General features: G+C 40.7%; 1 protein-coding gene across 2 annotated transcripts; it reads left to right on the top strand.

Moving 5' to 3' along the window:
* The first annotated feature begins 189 nt into the window (after positions 1-189).
* On the top strand, positions 190-20,577 carry LOC143927244 (olfactory receptor 1f45-like). Of its 2 annotated transcripts, none has more exons than XM_077451245.1 (2): positions 190-269; positions 12,727-20,577. In XM_077451245.1, the coding sequence occupies exon 2, from the start codon at positions 12,820-12,822 to the stop codon at positions 13,750-13,752; it is 933 nt and encodes a 310-aa protein (XP_077307371.1). In that variant the 5' UTR covers positions 190-269; positions 12,727-12,819; the 3' UTR covers positions 13,753-20,577. The 2 variants fall into 2 exon arrangements, with proteins under 2 accessions (XP_077307371.1, XP_077307370.1); XM_077451244.1 differs by having other exon boundaries at positions 229-269; positions 12,544-20,577.
* The last annotated feature ends 2,039 nt before the right edge of the window (positions 20,578-22,616 follow it).

The raw sequence follows: 22,616 nt of genomic DNA on the forward strand, positions 1-22,616 counted from the left end.
ATATTTAAAATAATTTGACTTTTCTGAAGAAAAAGTAAACCATGATAATTTGTAATTAAAAGATAATAATGATAGAGAAATTATTATTATTTTTAGTATTCATAAAAACCCTCAGCTAGCAAAAACACAAGAGAATTCTGAAAACATAATTAAGAGAAGCAACATTCCCTTGTGACTTCCAGTTTTCTAAAATAAATAAGCCGTGTATTATATATGGTATACGGAGAGCTGCTCATGACTAGCAGATCTCTGTCTTGCTGTAGGATATGGTAGGTGACACTGGGAATCCAATATGGGTTTAAAAAAAATTATGCATTACTGAAGAACATTGGTGGCCTCCTTGGTATTATTGAGGTGTTAGATTCAGCTCTTTGCACCAATGGACAGGGCTTCACAGGCTTGGGCAGAGAATATGATGTGTTATTGCACCGTATGTAAATCGGCTGGTAGAAATGTACTGCTGGTATCTCAACAGGATAAAAAAAACACACAATTAACAATTTTATGGCATGTTTATGGAAGCCCAACAATGGTCTGTTGGTTCTCTTGCATAGAAGTAGAGAACAGAATAAGAGGCCTTTATTGTCGATGTAAAAGACACACAACAATGTTTTTTTGTGAGCCCAGATCTTCTTCCAGTCATTCCTCACAGGGCTTTTTTGTCAAAACCTTAAATTAAAAAAAAAAATTGTTCAATAGAAAACCACTTTAAAAGAACCAAATGCCCAATGCTGAAGGCTGCATATGGCACTGGTAAATATTGTAAAAAAATAAATAAAAAATACACAATTTTTTCCAATGCGTTGCAAACGAGACTAGAAAATAAAATCTCAGAAAAGTTGTACTGTATCAGTCGCACTCTTTACAGGCTCGCCCACAGTGTGCTGTAGTAGATGGCACCACCAAACAATAGCAGGTTTCATCATAGGAAGCAGCTCCCTATAGGGGCACATGGAGAGGTGGCTAAGTGTAAACCACCAACGGAGGACCCCAGAAGATGAGGTTCTAGAACACTCTTTGCAATGTCCTTGCACAGGATAGGCAAGTATAACATGTTTATCATTTTAGTAAAATTAAATAAATAAAAAACTGAGCCTATGCAACCACATGAATTACATCCTTCCCCTTTCCCCATAACTTATTTTTCTGCTGTGTTTTTTTTTACCATTAATATTTACAACTTTTTATAATTTTCATTTTTTTTTGTTTTGCATTAAAAAAAGGGCAAAGGTGAAAAAAATCGTGAATTAGAAAATTTGTAATTTCGGAAATTCGGAAATTTGAAAATCAGAATTTCGAAAGTTTGTAAATTCGCAAATTAGAAAATTTGTAATTTTGAAAATTCGGAAATTTGAAAAATTCAAAAATAGGAAAGAAAATAAGAAAATAAGAAAGAATAACTAAAAGGGGGGTGTGTGCGCTCGCTTTCAAATCAAAAAATCAAAAGAATTAGAAAACAATGTTCTAAATAGTAACCAAGTGTGAGTGGATGTGGAATGTGTGGACCGGCACAAACAATAAATACGTGAACATATAAATAAAATATGTGGATAAAACAGGCAATTAAAAATGAATGGTGACTAAGTGCAAAATTTTAAATAAGAATTGCTGCATCCATACACAATGCATAAACCGTATGCATGAAATATTCAAATAAAATCAAATAAGTGAATTGTAGCAGCAAACAGTGAAATACAATATGGTACAGACCATATATGTGAAACACAGTGATATCAGTGCATCAGGCTAAAGTGTCCCAAATAAGATGCAGACATGCAACTCAAAAAATCGCAGCAGCAAAATAAAATTAAAAGTGCAGTGTGCCAAAACAGGGGACGATCCTCTGGTGGTGATCCGTGCCAGTAGTGCTAGCGCTGGGTAATTACCTCCCCGCTGCAGGATAAGCAGCGTAAAATCACACAAGACAACCAGGTAGCAGAGGATGATCCAGGGAGTAGCTGTACAGGAGAGTCTTGGGAATGGCACAAATGTCTCCAATTTCCTCATATATGGTCACCGGGCTCAGAGGGATAAATCAAAAGGTACCGCCATAGTGTAGTAGTTTAAAACGCAGTTTTATTTAAAATAAAATATCTACTCACAGACAAATGTAAACACAAGCACAGCAGACCACCGAGCGTCTTGCCCGGATGTAGACGTCACTTCCGGTTCCTACGTGTTACGTCAACAATAGGACTTCAACTGGGATCAGAAAGCATTACTATTGTAATTCGGGAATTTGGATGCATCCGAATTTCTGAATAATGAAAAATGTGTCCAAATTTCAATTTGGAACGAAACGGACCGCACATGTCTAGACAATGCTACTAGAGTCAATACAGTGTGAAGATACAGTGTTTACCAAGGGGCAAGAAAGAATAACTAACTTACTATTAATGACTAAACATTAAATTATCGGTATTGGAATTTCCTTTCAAATTTGGCTGCTAGTGAACTCAACAAATACAAATTTATATAAAGTTACAAATAATCCGAAATAACTAATTCCACATCTAAACAAATGAAATGTTAAATTAAAATTAGAATTAAAAGATTATATTCCTCTTTAGATGTTATGGGTGACGCCTCTTGAGGAAGCGGCACAAGCCGCGAAACCGGTCGAGGATCATGTCCAACCCCACATCATTGTGTCTCCCTGTGGGGCCTATTGTAAACCTGCAAACCTTAATACTCTGTATATAAGACCATTACTCAACAATTACTTTAATGTTTTGTGGTGTATTTTGTATTGTCTAAAATTCTATGTAAATTAATGTTATACTTTTTATTACTTCTTTTGTTATACTTGGGTACCGTAATAGTCCCCACCAACTTTGATGTTCAAGGGTGTTCAAGGGATTTATCTTTCCCTTGTTCTACTAAATGTAATGTAATGAATTAATAATAATAATAATAATAATAATAATAAAATATTATTATTATTATTTATTATTATTAATTAGTTACGTGCCATCATTTAGATGTGGCATTCATTATTTCAGATAATTCGCAACTTTGGATAAATTCATATTTGTTACATTCACTAACAGCCAAATTTGAAAGGAAATTCCAATATCTATAATTTAATAGTTAATAATAGTTAAGCTATCATTAGTTATTATTTCAAATTTTCTAAATTTTTCGGGATTTTGCATTTTCGAATTTCTGAATTTCCAAATTTATGAATTTTTGAATAGTCTAATTTACAAATATTTGGAAAAATTTGTTAAATGGGTTTTCATTAATTTGGAATTCGACGAAATTTGTTAAAAAATGAAATTTGGAACTAAATAAATTTCACATGTCTACTCCCTAATGGGCATATAAACACCAATAAAGATCTGACAGGTGTTCTAATTCCTTTCCTCCCCATCCAAAATTAAAGAAAAATAAGTTTTTCCTTTGGTTAAACTTTAATGGTAAAATCTATAGTCTTAAAGGGTAACTCCACTTTCGCAGTGAAAAAATATAGCAAAGAAAGAAAAAATAATATAGTATATATAATTGCGACACAAGTCTAGTGATGGACGAACGTTTCGCCCGGCGGTCGTTTCGCGGCGAATTTCCGACATTCGCGGTCCGCACGTTCGAACGCCTTTTTCCGTCGTTCGCCGCGGCGGACTTACGTGTTTAATGTATACAAGAACTTTAACCTTTGGTGACACGTTTATCATGTGATACAGGACAGCCAATTGAGACATGACAGCACATGGACACTTGGACATTCCCCCTAACCTATAAATACACCCGATCCGGTGGCCATTTTACATTCTTTCTTCTGTTACGATAGGGACAGGTTCCTGTGTGGAGTAGGGAGAGATAAACCACTAGCTATTTGGTACACAAAAGTTCTTTTCAGGACTGGTATAGGTGTTAGGTGTTGATAGGTTTGCTGTGCTGCTGATTCTTGCAGCAGCCTGAGTGTCTTTTGTTAGTTTAGAGAAAGGGAAAGGACGGTGTATGCTACAGGGACAGCCAGATTAGTCTTTCATCATCATCATCATCATCATCATCATTAGCTGTTACTATCAAGGTCCACAAAAGAGCTGTTCCAGTAACCACTAATCGTTCTCTTTTTTTGCCAATTTGTATAGGGACAGGAAGGAAGCAGTGTTGTCAGGCAGTGAGGGTAATTTTAAAGACTTGCTGTTATTATTAGTTCCACAAAGGTTCTTTTCAGGACTGGTATCAGTGGTACAGTAATAGGCTTGTACATGTATAATATTCTTTCTTCCAAATATAGAAAGGATATTATACTTGACTGCTGCCCTTCTGCTGCAGTCTGCTAAACATTCACAACTCACTTGTTCCACAAAAGTTCTTATAAGGACTGGTAACTTGGTATAGGGTGCTACGGTACATAGGCTTGAGTGCGGTACAGTCTGCTGTTCTGTAAGGACCGCTATCGGTCCACAATAGATAGGGTTGACGTGCACCACTGCTGACCGCTGCCCTATACTGCAGCAGTCCTTCAGCGGTATAGGGACTGACGTACAGTCTGCTAATCACTAACACACAACCTGCTTGTTCCACAAAAGTTCTTATAAGGACTGGTAACTTGGTATAGGGTGCTACGGTACATAGGCTTGAGTGCGGTACAGTCTGCTGTTCTGTAAGGACCGCTATCGGTCCACAATAGATAGGGTTGACGTGCACCACTGCTGACCGCTGCCCTATACTGCAGCAGTCCTTCAGCGGTATAGGGACTGACGTACAGTCTGCTAAACACTAATACACAACCTGCTTGGTCCACAAAAGTTCTTATAAGGACTGGTAACTTGGTATAGGGTGCTACGGTACATAGGCTTGAGTGCGGTACAGTCTGCTGTTCTGTAAGGACCGCTATAGGTCCACAATAGATAGGGTTGACGTGCACCACTGCTGACCGCTGCCCTATACTGCAGCAGTCCTTCAGCGGTATAGGGACTGACGTACAGTCTGCTCACTTCCTTGACCCAAAAAAGCACACCGTACTATATGCCCCTACCCTCCTCTTTGAAGAGGTTGAGCGGTGTCATATTTCTACTGGGGCTGCTTATGATATCCCTGTGCTGTGCTGACTTCCTCCTGGGGGTTCTTATTATGAAGGGATCACACTATCCCTGTGCTGTGCTGACTTCCTCCTGGGGGTTCTTATTATGAGGGGATCACACCATCCCTGTGCTGTGCTGACTTCCTCCTGGGGCTGCTTACGGTGCTGCTGTCAGTGCTGTATGTCACGGTGCTGCTGTCAGCGCTGTATGTCACGGTGCTGCTGTCAGCGCTGTATGTCACGGTGCTGCTGTCAGCGCTGTATGTCACGGTGCTGCTGTCAGCGCTGTATGTCACGGTGCTGCTGTCAGCGCTGTATGTCACGGTGCTGCTGTCAGCGCTGTATGTCACGGTGCTGCTGTCAGCGCTGTATGTCACGGTGCTGCTGTCAGCGCTGTATGTCACGGTGCTGCTGTCAGCGCTGTATGTCACGGTGCTGCTGTCAGCGCTGTATGTCACGGTGCTGCTGTCAGCGCTGTATGTCACGGTGCTGCTGTCAGTGCTCTGTATTACGGTGCTGCTGTCAGATGCCTCTATCACGGTGCATGTGTCATTCCGGTATGTCACGCTGCTGGTGATCATCTCCTGCACCCTCTTCTTTGCCTACCCTGGTCCCTGACCTTCCCTCTCCTCCATTGCCTTCATTAGCTCCATAGTCCTGAATTGTTAGAACAATTTCCCAAATAAAATAAAAATGCTTGTAGTTATCGATCCCAAATTCACCTCATACATGTATTATGTCATTGTCCAGATGGTGGGACTACGTTTTACCCCCTAATAATTACCACGTGGCCGCAAATTCGACATGAAGGTTTGCAAAGTTCGCCTCCCATTGAAGTCAATGGGGCCCGCGGCGAACGTTCGGTTTCGCGAACGTTTGGGTCCGTTCGCATTTCGCTTTCGCGAAACGTCCCGTCGGAAGTTCGTCCATCACTACACAAGTCATATTGTGATTGAATGTTATATTGCTACCTGGAGTTGTTCTATACACAGAATGTGTACTGACCACTCCCCAGAAACATCATTTCCTGCTTGTGTGATTGGCTCACCAATTTTCTCAGAAGTCTGCACTAAGATATAAGTCAGATTTCAGGCATTCCCTTCAACAAAAATGTCATTTTTGGTGAGATACACCCAATAGTAGGAATGAGCCGAACACCCCCTGGTTCGGTTCGCACCAGAACTTTCAAACGGACCAAAAATGTGTGCGAATTTTAGAACCCCATTGAAGTCTATGGGACTCGAACGTTCAAAATAAAACGTGCTAATTTTAATGGCTAATATGCAAGATATTGTCTTAAAAAAGGGTTTGGGGACCTGGCTCCTGCCCCAGGGGACATGGGTTAAGGCCAAAATTGTTTTTAAAAAAGGCTGTTTTTTCGGGAGCACTGATTTTAATGACGATTAAAGTGAAAAAAAAGTGAAATATTCCTTTAAATGCTGTGCCTGGGGGGTGTCTATAGTATGCCTGTGAAGTAGCACCTATTTCCTGTGTTTAGAACAGTCCCTGCACAAAATTACATTTAACAGAAAAAAAGTAATTTAAAATTGCTTGCGTTTTTAATGTAATATCTGGTTCCGGCAATATGGATGAAAATCATTGAGAAAAATGGCATGGGTAGCCCCAACAGCCACTAACTCTTGCAGATGGCTCTATTAGAGAACAGCAATAAAGGGTAGATACAGGTGTATACTGTGCTGGAGGCACACAACACCCACTAATTCCTGCAGATGGCTCTATTAGAGAACAGCAATAAAGGGTAGATACAGGTGTATACTGCGTTGGAGGCACACAACACCCACTAACTCCTGCAGATGGCTCTATTAGAGAACAGCAATAAAGGGTAGATACAGGTGTATACTGCGCTGGAGGCACACAACACCCACTATCTCCTGCAGATGGCTCTATTAAAGAACAGCAATAAAGGGTAGATACAGGTGTATACTGCGCTGGAGGCACACAACACCCACTAACTCCTGCAGATCGCTCTATTAGAGAATAGCAATAAAGGGTAGATACAGGTGTATACTGCGCTGGAGGCACACAACACCCACTAACTCCTGCAGACGCCGGAACACACTACACAAGGTCGCCGCGCTGGCGGCCTTATATAGTGTGGGGCGTGTACTAAACCCCCTGAGCTATAATTGGCCACAAGCATCCTACCTGTGGGCAATTATGGCTCTCCTCGCTGCAGGCGCTGTGATTGGCCAAGCATGTGGGGTCACAGTGCATGCTTGGCCAATCATGAGCCAGCAATGCACTGTGATGGCACAATGCATTGTGGGGCATGAGCGCCACACAAATTTGGCGCGAACGGCCCCTCAGAGTTCAACTCGAACACCAAGCTCATCCCTACCCAATAGGAGCACATCTAAAGGGATTCAGCAAATCCCTGCAGATTTCCTGATTAGTACTCTGCAGCTGCACAGCTGATCGATAATCATGAAACCCCTCCCATTAGAACCACTGAGCACAGAGGCACAGAGGAACAAACAGGGATTACTTCAGAATAACAAAAGATAGGAATCTGCAACAAAGGTGGTTATAATCCTTGTAATGTACAGAGATCACTCAGAGGGGAATGTTTTTTTCTCAACAAACTTACTCTTAGAAAGAGTTACTTTCTAAAACAAAAAGTAAACAGCCACTTATCTCAAAGTGTGGTACCTCCCTGTATAATGTGGGTCACTCTATAATGCTACCGCCATCTTCTGTGGCCACTGATTCTGGCTTATTCCCTTGAGACTGATGCATTGTGTTCACTTATAGGCCGGTAGTGGTCAATGCTGCCCCAGCTGGGAAGGTGGAAGTTAATTGTGGTTCCCGAGTCTATCTTGGTGGGTTTTTCCTGGGTCCAACCCCCCTGTCTTGTGTGCTATAAAAGGAATGGAGGCCTGTACCATTGGGAAAGAGGGGGGGGGGGGTATTTGTTGCCATTCTGCCAGTTCGGTTCCATTTGGTCAGACCTGCTCACTCATGTTGCAAGAGTCTGGATTTCCAGTGCAATGCTGAGGTCAGAGTTCCCACTGCCTAGGAAGATCGCTGGGACTTACAGTCCTTCCTGATAATATCATACATGGACTCTGCCAAGAATTGACTCTTTCCTATGCAGGTATGCTGGGGCAGCCGCAAGCCTTAGTTAGGGATTAGGGATGTAAGAGACATAACCACTGTATTTAGGACTGTTGTCTGTATATGTCATCATGGTAATTTGTTCAAGTAAAGTGTTTGAAACTTTGTCTTTGCCTGGTCTGAAGTTACTCAAAGCATGTAATGCAAGTAACCAGTACATATAGTTAAAGTTTGGGTCACTCATTGGGGTATGAAGACAATGGTATACATGTGCAGAATGAAAAAAATAGTTTTGTTTTGTTATTTAAATAAATTTGTATAGTTAAATGCATTTAATTTTGTAAATTCATTTTAGGAATTCGTTTAATTTATTCAAACTCAAATTGATTCACATTTTTCTAATTCTATTTGAATTTGAATCAAATTTCATTCAAATTGAATTCCATTCGAAATCAAATTTATTTGAAATAAAAATTTTGGAAGATGGTTATATTCTTTCTATTCCATTCTATTCTATTGTTTTTTTTTTTCTATTCTATTTTTTATTTTTTATTCTCTTATTTTCTATTATAGTCTTTTCTTTTGTATTTCATTCAAATTCAAATTTTTTTCTATTCAAAATTCAAATTTTATATTGTTATATTCTTTCTATTCTTTTCCATTCTTTCTTATTCTTTACGCTATTCTTTTCTATTCTATAATTTTATTTTCTATTTTATTCTTTTCTATTCTGTTCTATTCTTTTCTATTCTATTAAAATTTTGAATTTCAGAAGATTGTTATATTCTTTCTATTTTATTATATTCTATTGTTTTTTTTTTTATTCTATTTTTTTTATTTTCTATTCTGTTTTTTTTTTTATATGATAGTCTGTTCTTTTGTATTTTATTCAAATTCATTTTTTTTCTATTCAAAATTCAAATTTATTATATTTGAGATTCAAATTTTATATTGTTATAGTCTTTCGATTCTATTCCATTCTTTCCTAGTGTTTAGTCTATTATTTTATATTCTATCATTGTATTTTCTATTCTATAATTTTCTATTCTTTTCTATTCTTATCTATTCTATTCAAAATGTGAATTTCAGAAGATGGTTATATTCTATTTTATTTTTTATTCTATTCCTTCATTTTCTATTTTATTTTATTCTATTCTTTTATTCTCTAATCTATTTTGTTCTGTTTTACTCTATATATTATTTTTTTCTATTCAAATTTTTTTCTGTTCTTTTATTTCGTAATCTGTCCTGTTTTTTCTTTATTCTATTCTAATTTTCTATTATATTCTTTTCTATTCAATTTCTTTATTTTCTATTCTATTTTATTCTTTTCGGAAATTCAAATTTGATTGACAAACTATTGGAATTCAAATTCGGTTTGAAAAGTTATTTAGGATTTGTTTAAATTCATTACTATTGTAATTTGGGAATTTGGATATATCCGAATTTCTGAATAATGAAAAATTTGTCCAAATTTCAATTTGGAACGAAACGGACCGCACATGTCTAGACAATGCTACTAGAGTCAATACAGTGTGAAGATACAGGGTTTACCAAGGGGTAAGGAAGGTCTCTCTAGCAGTCTGTCATAAGGATGTACATGTGAGAGGTGAGATAGCCTCTTGCAGAGAGGGAGATGTTGTCGGCACTCCTTCAGCAGCCATCCATATCCCATAGCAACGGGAGCAGATCTGCACCGCCAGGGCCCTTATCCTGTGCACAGGTATGGAAGGGAAAGAGTTAGGTGAAGTGGTGCATGGTAACACCCCATACCATTACTGGGAGTAAGGTAGTGGTAAAACACTGGACAAGTGGAGAGGGCATGGGCTCTGTATGTCCATCCTAATTGCACAAGTGAGCGTGGTGATGTACACAAACATCGAAAGAGTTTATTAGAGAGCAGTCAGCTCTTCTAGTAAAGGTACCCCCCCCCCCATGTTAGGCAGAGACCCTATTCAAAGTGCCTATGTAGACCAGAAGAACCCACCCTAGAGTAGGCCTCTCATGTGACCTTTGCTTGGCACCCAACAAGGAGGGACCTATGGAGGATGTGAAGACCACACCCCACTTACCCTACATGCTAGTTACTAGTAAGGCAGAAGTTAGGGAGGGAGTAGGCCTTGTGTACTGAGCGTAGACAGGAGGGAACCATGGAGGATGTGAAGACCACACCCCACCTACCTTACATGCTAGTTACTAGTAAGGCAGAAGTTAGGGAGGGAGTAGGCCACAGTCAGTGACCACAGAAGCGAAATGATGAGTACATTAAATATGAAGTCTCACTTTGATTTTGTATTCATGTGTTCTGAAGACAACGTACATGCAGTAGTTCATTGCATCTTTCTATGTGCTGTATAAAGCCTAGCTGTGAGCGCAGACAGGACACCCCTCCTTCCTCCATGACCATCTGACAGCACAGCTCCACGGCTACATTGACAAATGTCAATTTTCTCCATCTACAAGCACTTGCCTGAAACATGCGTGGAATGCAGGGGTAGCGGGGAGATTCTCAGTTAAAAACATTCCCGGCGAGCACTTGGAGATAGAGAAATTTGCCATTTAGAAAACCAGCCATATCCAAGCTAGCTGCTTTGTTGGACAACCATGGAGGGAGGAGGGGTGCCTTGTCCAACCTCACAGTTAGCCTTATGCCCCGTACACACGATCGGATTTCCCAATACAACAAATGTTGGATGTGAGCATGTTGGCTGAAAGTCCGACCATGTGTATGCTCCATTGAACATTTATTGTCAGGCTTTCCGCCAACAAATGTTGGCTAGCAGGTTCTCAAATTTCCCCCCAACAAACCTTTGTTGTCAAAATTTCTGATCGTGTGTACACAAGTCAGACGCACAAAAGTTCACGCATGCTCGGAATCAAGCAGAAGGAGCCTCACTGGCTATTGAACTTTCTTTTTCTTTGCTCATCGTACATCTTGTACGTCACCCAGTAGCGTAGCGTGGGGGGTGCGGGGCGTGCCGTGGCCCCCAGGGCACAACATTTAGGAGGGTGCAATTTCGTGCCAGTAGTGTCACAGTGCTGCCTCCTCCTAATTTTAATTTCCTGTGTCCCCCACGCTGCAGCCACCATGTTCAGTATCCGGCGCCTTGTGATTGGGCGCATGGGGGTCATGTGCGGTGTGGGGCTGGCCTGTCCATGATTGCAGTTGCTCCTGAAGTCCCGCCTCCGCACATGACCCCCATGGTGGCCGACAAGCACTGGAAAGTGTGAGCCATTGGGGCGTTGTCTCCTCCTCCTCCTATCCTCTGGAGTCTGGACTGATGCAGGACAAGAAGATGAGGAGTGGATGAACTGGGGGGGGGGGGGGGGCACCGTATATGTAGTGTCAGTATAGGAAGACTATAGGCAGGACAGTATAGTGGTCAGTATTGTGGTCAGTATAGTGTAGTGGATAGTGTAGTGGTCAGTGTAGTGGATAGTATAGTGTAGTGGTCATTATAGTGTAATGGATAGTGTAGTGGTCAGTGTAGTGGATAGTATAATGTAGTGGTCAGTATAGTGTAGTGGACAGTATAATGTAGTGGTCAGTGTAGTGGACAGTATAGTGTAGTGGTCAGTGTAGTATAGTAGAAAATATAGTGCAGTGGTCAGTATAGTGTAGTGGACAGTATAGTGTAGTGGACAGTATAGTGTAGTGGACAGTATAGTGTAGTGGTCAGTATAGTGTAGTGGACAGTATAGTATAGTGGTCAGTGTAGTGTAGTGGTCAGTGTAGTTCTCAGTGTAGTGGACAGTATAGTATAGTGGTCAATGTAGTGTAGTGGACAGTATAGTATAATGGACAGTATAGTATAGTGGTCAGTGTAGTGTAGTGGTCAGTGTAATTCTCAGTGTAGTGGACAGTATACTATAGTGGTCAGTGTAGTTCTCAGTGTAGTGGACAGTATAGTATAGTGGTCAGTGTATTGTGTAATGGTCAGTAAAGGAATCAGGTTGGTCAGTGTTGAAATCAAGTAGGTTAGTGTAATGGTCCGTATAGGAATCAGGTAGGTCAGTACTAATGTATTGGAAGGGACTCGGGAGTGCTAAAAGTCCGCAGGTTAGGGGGCGCAAATTATTTGCCTTGCTCTGGGTGCTGACAACCCACGCTACTCCACTGATGTCACCACATTCCCAAGTTCATAATTGTTGGCCAATATTTGTGTGACCGTGTGTAAGCAAGACAATTTGGAGCCAACATCCTTCAATCAAAAATCCACGGTTTTGTTGTCGGAAAGTCGGATGGTGTGTACGGGGCATTGCAATGTTTAAGGAAGTGGAACAAATACCATGTCATTTGTCCCCAGGGGAACCAAACACAATCATAAAAATGGAGTTGAGAGTTCTTCTTTAAAGAGCAAATTGGGCTTTAGGAGCCCCCAGATAATCTATGAGATATCGGAGCTTAAAGTGCTATAGTTTATTTTTTTTCCTAGGGACATCAGTTCAATTTAATATCACTTCAAAAGACACAAAAACACTTTGACTGTAAAAGCAGGAAAACGTGGATTGGTTTTTGGAAGAAGGTGCTAGTGGCTCATTAGGTAGATTGTTTCAAGAAATAAACAGCCATATAAACCGTTTATTATTTATAAGCCGTTTATCATGTCCTTTGTCAGAAATACTGTATCAAGAAGATAGAAAGATAAAAATAAGCAAACAAATGGATTGGAAGAATTTGGTATCAAGTTTTAAATTATTGTAATTTTTTAATGGAAAAAGTCAATATAACCTCCGATTTTGTTCTTCTGGGCTTCTCAGACCTTCACTACAACCATGCTGCTTTCTTCTCCATCATCCTGGTCATATACACCCTCACATGGACTGCTAACTTACTTTTAATAAGTTCTATTAAACATTCTCCGCAGTTGCACACACCAATGTACTTTTTCTTAGGGAACCTGTCTGCGGTGGACATTTCTTTCACTACAGTGACGGCTCCCACGCTTCTGTCCACCATTCTTCATGGAGGAGCCTCCATCTCCTTCCATGGCTGTTTCCTGCAGATGTTTTTCTTCATTCTTCTGGGCTCCACTGAGAGCCTTCTTCTGTCAGTCATGGCGTTTGATCGATATTTGGCTATTTGTTACCCCTTACGCTATACATTAATAATGAATGGCAAGCTTTTGTTGATACTGAATGGTAGTTGTTGGGTGGCAGGATCTCTACATTCATTATTGCACACTTATAATGTGTCACAATTAACCTACTGTGAGGACAGACTGATCCCCCACTTCCTCTGTGATGTGACACCCCTCATTGGACTGTCCTGCTCCAGTACTGCACTAGAAGAGCTCATTATTTTCACAGAAGGTTCTATGGTTGTTACTATTCCATTTATTTTTGTACTCATCTCCTATTGGCTTATTGCAAGGGCTATCCTGAATATGAAAAACAGGAGCAGCCGCAGCAAAGCCTTTTCCTCCTGTTCTTCTCATCTCATTGTGACCTGCCTGTTCTATGGTACCATTATTTTTATTTACTTCCGCCCCTCATCAGACTACTCCTCCCAGTATGACCGCATTGTTAGCATGGCTTACACCATCATTACACCTATGCTGAATGCTTTTATATACAGCCTAAGGAACCAAGATGTGAAACAGGCTCTGAAGAAACTCATCATGCAATGCTTTTCAATCAAATAACCCTTCAGCTTGTGTTTTGCTCATTCCTTTGTAAGATGGACTCTGCAGATGGATGTATTTGTAGATGTAGCTCTCACCCACAGAGGGGCCACTGAGAATGTACCCTGGTCCCCCCTGCTAGTACAGAGGTTGCACAGTCCGATGCACACAAACAATACAGGCTCAATCTAGGGGATGTCTTTTTAGAATTTATTGCTGAATAACTTGAAGCAGACGAGGGGTTCAATGGTTCAGAATACTCAAAAACAATAGCAAGAGTTACAGGAGGACAGCCTTTCACTAATCTTCTCTATGTAGCCTTTCCTGTAGGTAAGGGGGATGGCCAGTTATCTACAACTCTATAAAAGTAGTCCTGGTCCATATAGTATACCTTAAAAAGTAGTTCCCTCCTAGCACTTGTACACCCAAGAGACCACAGCAAGGTCTTTACTCACAATGTCCCAGGAGCTGTCTACCACCTGTCTACCAGGAGCTGTCTACCAGGAGCTGTCTACCACGCATCCACAGGTAGTTCCTCACAGAATAACTCTTTAGCAATCTTCTCCAGGCCCTCAGCCCAGCTCCTGCTGAGGCCCAAAGTGCCCATTTCTTGTCTCACTGGCTATCTCCCAGGGGTTCCAGCCCTAGTAGAACTGGAACCCTCACTTAAGAGGACATATCACACTGGAAAGTCCTCCCAAACATTTAAACCTTTTAAATTCCTCCATACAGGGATTGGCTGGGGCATGATAAATATTCATACTGGCCATTTGACTCTCCTCACTCTTATATTCTGGAGTCTTCTTCCAGAACCAGGTGTGAGAATTCAAACACCTAGCTTAGGAAACCCTGACTAGACCAAAACAATTGATTACTGATCCACTGACTGCAGTAAAGCCAAAATAAGTAAATATACCTTAGCCACCTATTTAGAGGAGGGTGCTACAAAGACTAAAAACGTTCCTACCCGTTTTTCATTACAATTTGTTAAATCGTGCATGCCTCAGATGTTCCAGCTTAATTTCTACCTGAAAACCAAAGCTCTCATTTTACATTATAATTTGGAATGGACGCCCCTTTTCAACAAGCTTCTCACATCTTAATTAGGGAAGAGTGAATGTGTCTAGGTTGAGTTTGCAGGTCGTTCATCCAAACCATCATAAAGTTAAAAATATTTGAGCTTAAATCTGAACTCTATGGAAGTCTATTTTCAAGACGAATAAACAAGGAATTGTCAAGCAAAGGTTACTGGGAGCTAGGCATTACCATGGGGAACATGTTCAATGGAAAAACAAATGTACAGCAGGGTCCTCTATTTTATGTGACTTTGAAGGCAACACAGGAAAAGCACCAATCCTTTCAATTACAGGCAGGGCTGGACTGGGACAGAAATTTTTCCCTGGACTTCATTCAGACCGGCCCACTTACATTTTGAGTGTCCCATCAGCACTCCCTTACATCAGAGTGTCCCATCACCAGCCCCCTTACATCAGAGTGTCCCATCACCAGCCCCCTTACATCAGAGTGTCCCATCACCAGCCCCCTTACATCAGAGTGTCCCATCACCAGCCCCCTTACATCAGAGTGCCCCATCACCAGCCCCCTTACATCAGAGTGTCCCATGAGCAGCCCCCTTACATCAGAGTGTCCCATGAGCAGCCCCCTTACATCAGAGTGTCCCATGAGCAGCCCCCTTACATCAGAGTGTCCCATCAGCACCCCCTTACATCAGAGTGTCCCATCAGCACCCCCTTACATCAGAGTGTCCCATCAGCAGCCCCCTTACATCAGAGTGTCCCATTAGCACCCCCTTACATCAGAGTGTCCCATCAGCACCCCCTTACATCAGAGTGTCCCATCACCAGCCCCCTTACATCAGAGTGTCCCATCACCAGCCCCCTTACATCAGAGTGTCCCATCACCAGCCCCCTTACATCAGAGTGTCCCATCACCAGCCCCCTTACATCAGAGTGTCCCATCACCAGCCCCCTTACATCAGAGTGGCCCACTGAGCAATCGGCCCACCGGGAAACTCCCGGTAGTTCCGATGGCCAGTACATGCCTGATTACAGGGTCAACAACACTGTATCTGGCATCATATTTTGCATGCACAGTATTTTTTATTTTTTTTAACTTATACATTATTGCAGCACACCATTGTGATTCTTTTCAACTTGAAAAAAAGGCAAATTTTATGTAGTTTTGGCTGCAACACCTGATTTCTTTTTTTATCGTGCATTAATAGGTCTGAATTGGCTGGTGGAAGGAGCAGCCACAACAGATCTAAAAGCTATCGCAAAATGAACTTTAAAAAAGTAAGTCTGCAATTGAACTGTTGCACAACATTTTAATAATATAGTTTGTGAACTTCTTTTTTGTAGTTTCCCAATATATTGTTAAAACAGAGTACACCAAAAACACTTCAAAACCACAATCCTATATACCAAAGATGAGACGATGAGTTTTTATTCTGGAATAAAATGATAATATATTTTAGCTGCAATGTTAATATATGATTTAGCTGCAATGAAAGTGGGAAAAACTAGGTGTTTTTTTTTTATCATGGAATTAAATGAGAGTGTATTTTTTGAGACCTAATAGCCATAAGTAATGCTATTCCCACAGCAGTCACTTGGTATTTTGGGTTCTCTGTTCTGTGCCTTAACTCCAAGAACAATCTCAATTGGTAGAATGAAAGTCCCTGCAAGCACATATAAGAAAAGGACAATAGATAAAATTAGACACACGGTTTAGCTGTAAATTAACTCAATATCTTGGTATGAATTAGAATGAATGGTGATGCAGTCCACTAGACCAGTGTTTCTCAACCTTTTTTCAGTCAAGGCACCCTTTAAAATTATGGACAGTCTGAAGGCACGCCATTCTAAAATGTAAAAAATGGTTCCAATAATTTTACATAATGCGCCAGCATCAACACATGTAGGACACCCAACATTAGAGATGATTTATTCTTACAAAGCAAATACAATGCCTTAAAAAGTATTCATACCCCTTGAAATTTTCCACATTTAGTCATGTTACAACCAAAAAGTAATTGTATTTTATTGGGATTTTATGTGATAGACCAACACAAATTGGCACATAATTATGAAGAAGAAGGAAAATGATAAATGGTTTTCACATTTTTTTTACAAATAAATATCTAAAAAGTGTGGGGTGCATTAGTATTCAGCCCCCTTTACTCTGATACCCCTAACTAAAATCTAGTGAAACCAATTGCCTTCAGAAGTCACCTAATTAGTAAATAGAGTCCACCTGTGTGTTATTTAATCTCAGTATAAATACAGCTGTTCTGTGAAGCTCTCAGAGGTTTGTTAGAGAACCTTAGTGAACAAACAGCATCATTGAGGCCAAGGAACACACCAGACAGGTCAGTCATAAAGCTGTGGGGAAGTTTAAAGCAGGGTTAGGTTATAAAAAACATCCCAAACTTTGAACATCTCACGGAGCACTGTTCAATCCATCATCCGAAAATGGAAAGAGTATGGCACAACCATAAACCTACCAAGACATGGCCATCCACCCGAACTGACAGGCCCGGGCAAGGAGAGCATTAATTATAGAAGCAGCCAAGAGGCCCATGGTAACTCTGGAGGAGCTGCAGAGATCCACAGCTCAGGGGGGAGAATCTGTCCACAGGACAACTATTAGTCGTGCTCTCCACAAATCTGGTCTTTATGGAAGAGTGGCAAGAAGAAAGCCATTAGAAGTCCAGTTTGCAGTTTGTGAGAAGCCATGTGGGGATGTGGGGGACACAGCAAACATGTGGAATAAGGTGCTTTGGTCAGATGAGACCAAAATTCAACCTTTTGGCCTGAAAGCAAAACGCTATGTGTGGCAGAAAACGAACACTGCACATCACCGTGAACACACCATCCACACCGTGGAACATGGTGGTGGCAGCAGCATCATGTTGTGGAGATGCTTTTCTTCAGCAGGGACAGGAGTTGAGAAACACTGCCCTAAACATACAGTCAGAGCTGCAATGGAATGGTTTATATCAAAGCATATTCATGTGTTAGCCCCCGTACACACGGTCGGACATTCCGATCACCAAATCTGTCGGATAATTTCCGACGGATTTTGTCCAAAACTGGTGTTGTATACACATGGTCGGACAAAGTTGTCGGAAAATCCGATAGTTTGGAATGTGATGGCATTAGTTTGTTATGATGGGACTATGTTGAGGCTAGTAGCCAATAGCTGTGGTCTCCTAATTTGATCTGAGCATGCGGGGCACTTTGTCCAATCGGAATTCTCTACAAACGATCGCAAAAAGTCTGATTGGATTTTTTTGTTTGGAAAATTTGAGATCCTGCTCTCAAATTTTTTCCGTCTGAATTTTCGGTGGAAAAAGTCCGATAGAGCCCACTCACGATCGGATTTTCCAACAATATAATGCGATCTGACCTTTTCCGTCAGAATTTCCAACCATGTGTACAAGGCATTAGAATGGCCCAGTCAAAGTCCAGACCTAAATCCAATTGAGAATCTAAAGGCAAGACTTGAAAATTGGTGTTTACAGATGCTCTCCATCCAATCTGACAGAGGCTGAGCTATTTTGCAAAGAAGAATAGGCAAAAATGTCACTCTCTAGCTGTGCAAAGCTGGTAGAGAAATACTTGCAGCTAGGATATGGTGCAGTGTCTCCTGAGAGGTACCTCTTAAACTAAGAAATTGGCAAAAGTCTGTGTAGCAACTGAAACTTCAGTCCTAACTTTTAAGCCGAATAACATTGGGACCTATTGGTGCATATAAGAACAATCCCAATAAAACCTGCAGGCAGCAATGAGGCTACCAGGCAACAGTGTAGTCAGTTCTTAAAGGGCTCAGTCTCTCAATTAGCAACAGGTTATGACAACAAGGCCCTCCCACCAGACCCAGTGACAAAGCAGCAGCGGTCCCTCTGATTAGATGTCAGATCATTGTGGGGTGCCTGGGGCAACTCTGGTCTGCAGCACAGCAGAGACTGTATCCTGGGACTGGCTCAGTCTCTTGGTGCAGACACCCCAAGGACCAGTCCTCACTCTCTGGCTCAGGTCATGGGTTTGTATCAGATGGGGGCACACCCAAAAAGGCAGGTGTGCTCACTCTGGTTTCCCTCATGGCAAGAGGAAGCTGTATTTTGTACGGCCTACACAGCTTCTTCCTGGCAATCTTTCTCTGGGAAATACAGTTTAAAAGCTCATGAATACATTAGAGTCTCTCTCCTCTGGACTACAGTTCTCAGTGCAGTGCTGCCTGACTCAGTTCATTGAACTCTTCTTGCTCGGCAGTTTCTGTCCTCTCACTGATACAGCTGTTAACCAGTTCAGCACCGCAAGTCAGCAGTTACAGAGAGCACTGCAGCCAGTGTTTCTCTTACTTTCCATTCTTAGCCAAGCACCTGGCTACACATAAATGTTGTGCAATCGATTACCTACATATAATCAACCTTATTAGTATAAGGGTGACCGAGCAAATCTTTACAAAGAAATAAAAATTAGAGTATATTTGTTCACAGACAAAAGCCAAAACTATTGTACAGTCAAAGCACACTAGGCCACATTTAGTCAATGTACAGCATGTAGACAGCATTATTAGGGTGCCATTTAAGAGGAAGAGATGAGGCAGATTTTCTAAGAAAAAAAAAAAAAATTGTGTAATATTTCACGTGCAATAATCACAAATATTGTACAGTTTCTGCACAATATGTAAGCAGTTTGATCAGGCCGCAATGTAAGAGGGAGAGATGAGGCTGGTTTTAACATGAAAAGAAATTAGAATGTAAAATTTCAGAAACAATAGCCAGATACAATCAAAACACAGCAAGCAAGCAACTTTATTAGGCTGCAATTTAACAGGGATCTAAGCTGATTTGATCACAAAGTAAAAAAAATGTTTCCTTAATTCACAGACAATAGCCAGAAATATTATACAGTTGATGCACAGTACATAGACAGCCTCATTAGGCTACCATTTAAAGTGAGAAACTAGGCAGGTTTTATCAAGAAAAGAAAATGTGTGTGCATTATTTTACAGACAACAGCCAAAAATATTGTACAGATTTTTTTGTATTTTTTCACATTTCCCGCTTGAGTCTGTGAAGAGAGACACACCATCTAACATCATCTGCATTGGTATCCATATGAGCAGGCATTATCCTGTACAAGCGTTGTTTGACTTACTTTTTAATTAAAGTGGTCAAACGGATCTGGTAAGCAGTTTGGACTTGTATTATCACTACTGGTGTAGTTCTACGTTCATGGTGGAGGGAGTCGCAAGTTTTCTTCCGAGTTGTTGCTAACCGCTGCTATATCACGATTATTATTTGTTTTTCACCTTTCGGATCGGCAGAATTCGACAGAATTCATTCTTCGTAGAGACACTTTATTGGGACTTTACATTGTCAATTATTATTATTATGTATGGTGGTTTACTGATGTCCACCATTTTTATAGTATAATCATTCTTATGATGTGTATATATTTCACTTTGGTGATCTTCACATTATTTCAGCACTTTCTTTTCCAGCCATTTTGATTCAGTGGTTTAGGAAGAGAAAAATATGTTTTTTGCTAATTAGTGGTTTAGATTAATATTCTTTACAGAGCGCCCTTAATCATTGTTATCACCTATGGCTGGGTGACTAGCATAAAGAGCAGGTACTGCTCAATAGAGAGCCAGGTGTGCTAGCATTTTCCATTTGGGTATTTACTGGAGAAGAACCCCTGCATGGGAAACCTTTATGTTAAAGACTTTTTATTTGCCTTTAAATAAAAATGGGCTACCAGCCCCTTAAAATATAGTTCCTGACTACCGTGAATCACTTGAAAACACATTGACCACTAGAGCTAATGATCCCCCATATTACAGTAATTTATTTGCAAAAATAAAACAGCTTTCCAATAATTTTACACAGGCTTACCTCACTCTCTTCATAGCTGTTTAAACACACTGCTCAATTAAGTTTGCCTTACTACCTGGTCAGATATTAGGTCATGACACAGGAAGGAGTTGACCAGCTGATCTCATTAGCACACACCCTTCATCATCTACCCTCAGATCCCTTTCACACCAGGGCGTTTTGCAGGCGCTATAGCGTTAGAAATAGCGCCTGCAATCCGCCCTAAAGAAGCTGCACCATTGTATGTAGTGTGAAAGCCCGAGGGCTTTCACACTACAGCGGTGCGCTGGCAGGACGTCAGAAAAAAGTCCTGCCAGCAGCTTCTTTGGAGCGGTGAAGGAGCGGTGTGTTTACCGCTCCTCCACCGCTGCTCCCCATTGAAATCAATGGGGCAGCGCTGTGATACCGGCGTTTTGCCAGCGGTTTTAACCCTTTTGCGGCCGCTAGCGGGGAGTAAAAGCGCCCTGCAAGCGCCCGAAATGCGCCGCAAATCCGGCGCAAATCCTTTGGTAAAACGCCGCTAAAAATAGCAGTGTTTTACCGCCGATGCAATGGGCGGTGTGGTGTGAAAGGGGTCTCAGATGGAAATCCTTCCGTTGGCATGACTTAAAGTCTCACCAGGAAGTAAGGCAGAAGTAATTGAGCAGTGTGTTTAAACAGATATGAAGAGAGCGAGGTAAGCCTGTGTAGAATTAATGGAAAGCTGTTTTTATTTTTGCAAAATAAGCTCTTTTATGCTATATTGGTACATAGGGAAGCTGGAATTTAGAGAAAAAAAAAAGGTGAACTTAGCCTTTAAAATATCAATCATGTAGTAGCACTAAAAAATCTACCTTCCAGCAATATAGAATCACTATGATCAAACACTAGAGATGTGCACACTGAAATACTTTGTTTTGGAATTTCATTTTCATCCGAAAAATAAATTTATTTAGTTACTCCTGAAATTTGTTATTTATTTTGTTTTGTTAAAAAATGCATTCGTCCGAAAATCCGAAATAATTAAGGTCGAATCTGTCATTGAAGGCTTATGGTGTCTGTTGAATGTTCTAAGAAGACGGAGCAGCTAAACTGTACGACGTGGCAATTGTACATTTCCGGTCTAATGTTCCACCTACAAGCTATAGTAGAATTCTGATGTTGTATGATACTAGTAATAATTATATTTATTAATCATTATTACTAGTCAAACAACATTAGAATTTTTCTATAGCCTATGGGCGGAGCATTTGATCATAAATGTCCTCTTGCGGCAACTGCTTCGTCAAATCTTCATGTCGAATCTTTTCTCTCTATGTTGAATAATCTTGGACTAATAGAGTTAGGTTAGGCACATTCAACCTTTTTGGTATTGTCTCTATAATGTCGAATCTTTTCTCTTTATGTCAAATCTTTTCTCTTTATGTCGAATCTTTTCTCTCTATGTTGAATCTTTTCTCTCTATGTTGAATCTTTTCTCTCTATGTCAAATAATCTTGAACTAATAGAGCTAAGGTTGGGCACATTCGACCACAGGTTTGATGGACACAGATCGCTATTGTCAGCGTCATGCCGAATTTCCTATCTATATCGAACTGTTGTCACAACGAAAACGAAAATAAAGCATTTGTTTATTTCGGATCTTTTGGTTTTCGGATTCTGCACATACGTTTTCGTTCGTTAAAATGATAACGAAAATACCCGAATTTCAGATGAAAATGCATTCGGATGAAAACGAATGCACATGCCTATCAAACACAGCACACACAAATGGGGTGCCTAAGGACGCACAAACACAGAAAATTATGACATAAAACTTCAAATTGTCCGGATGACAAACATCTCTATACACAGGGCTATAATGGTGGGGTTACAAGCATGGTGCAATGTACCAATTTACAGTAACAGCCAATGTGTGTAAGGAACTTGAGCTCAAGTATAACACCCTTTTAAATGAAGTACCTCATTACCTCTTAACACACAGTCGCTATAACAAGGT

This window comes from Lithobates pipiens, unplaced genomic scaffold (genome assembly GCF_037356315.1).
Source record: "Lithobates pipiens isolate NorthernLeopardFrog02 unplaced genomic scaffold, aLitPip1_a1.2 Scaffold_23, whole genome shotgun sequence".
NCBI lineage: Eukaryota > Metazoa > Chordata > Amphibia > Anura > Ranidae > Lithobates > Lithobates pipiens.

Coding starts and splice junctions, on each gene's coding strand:
- LOC143927244 (XM_077451245.1), top strand. CDS start 12,820: ATGGAAAAAGTCAATATAACCTCCGATTTTGTTCTTCTGGGCTTCTCA.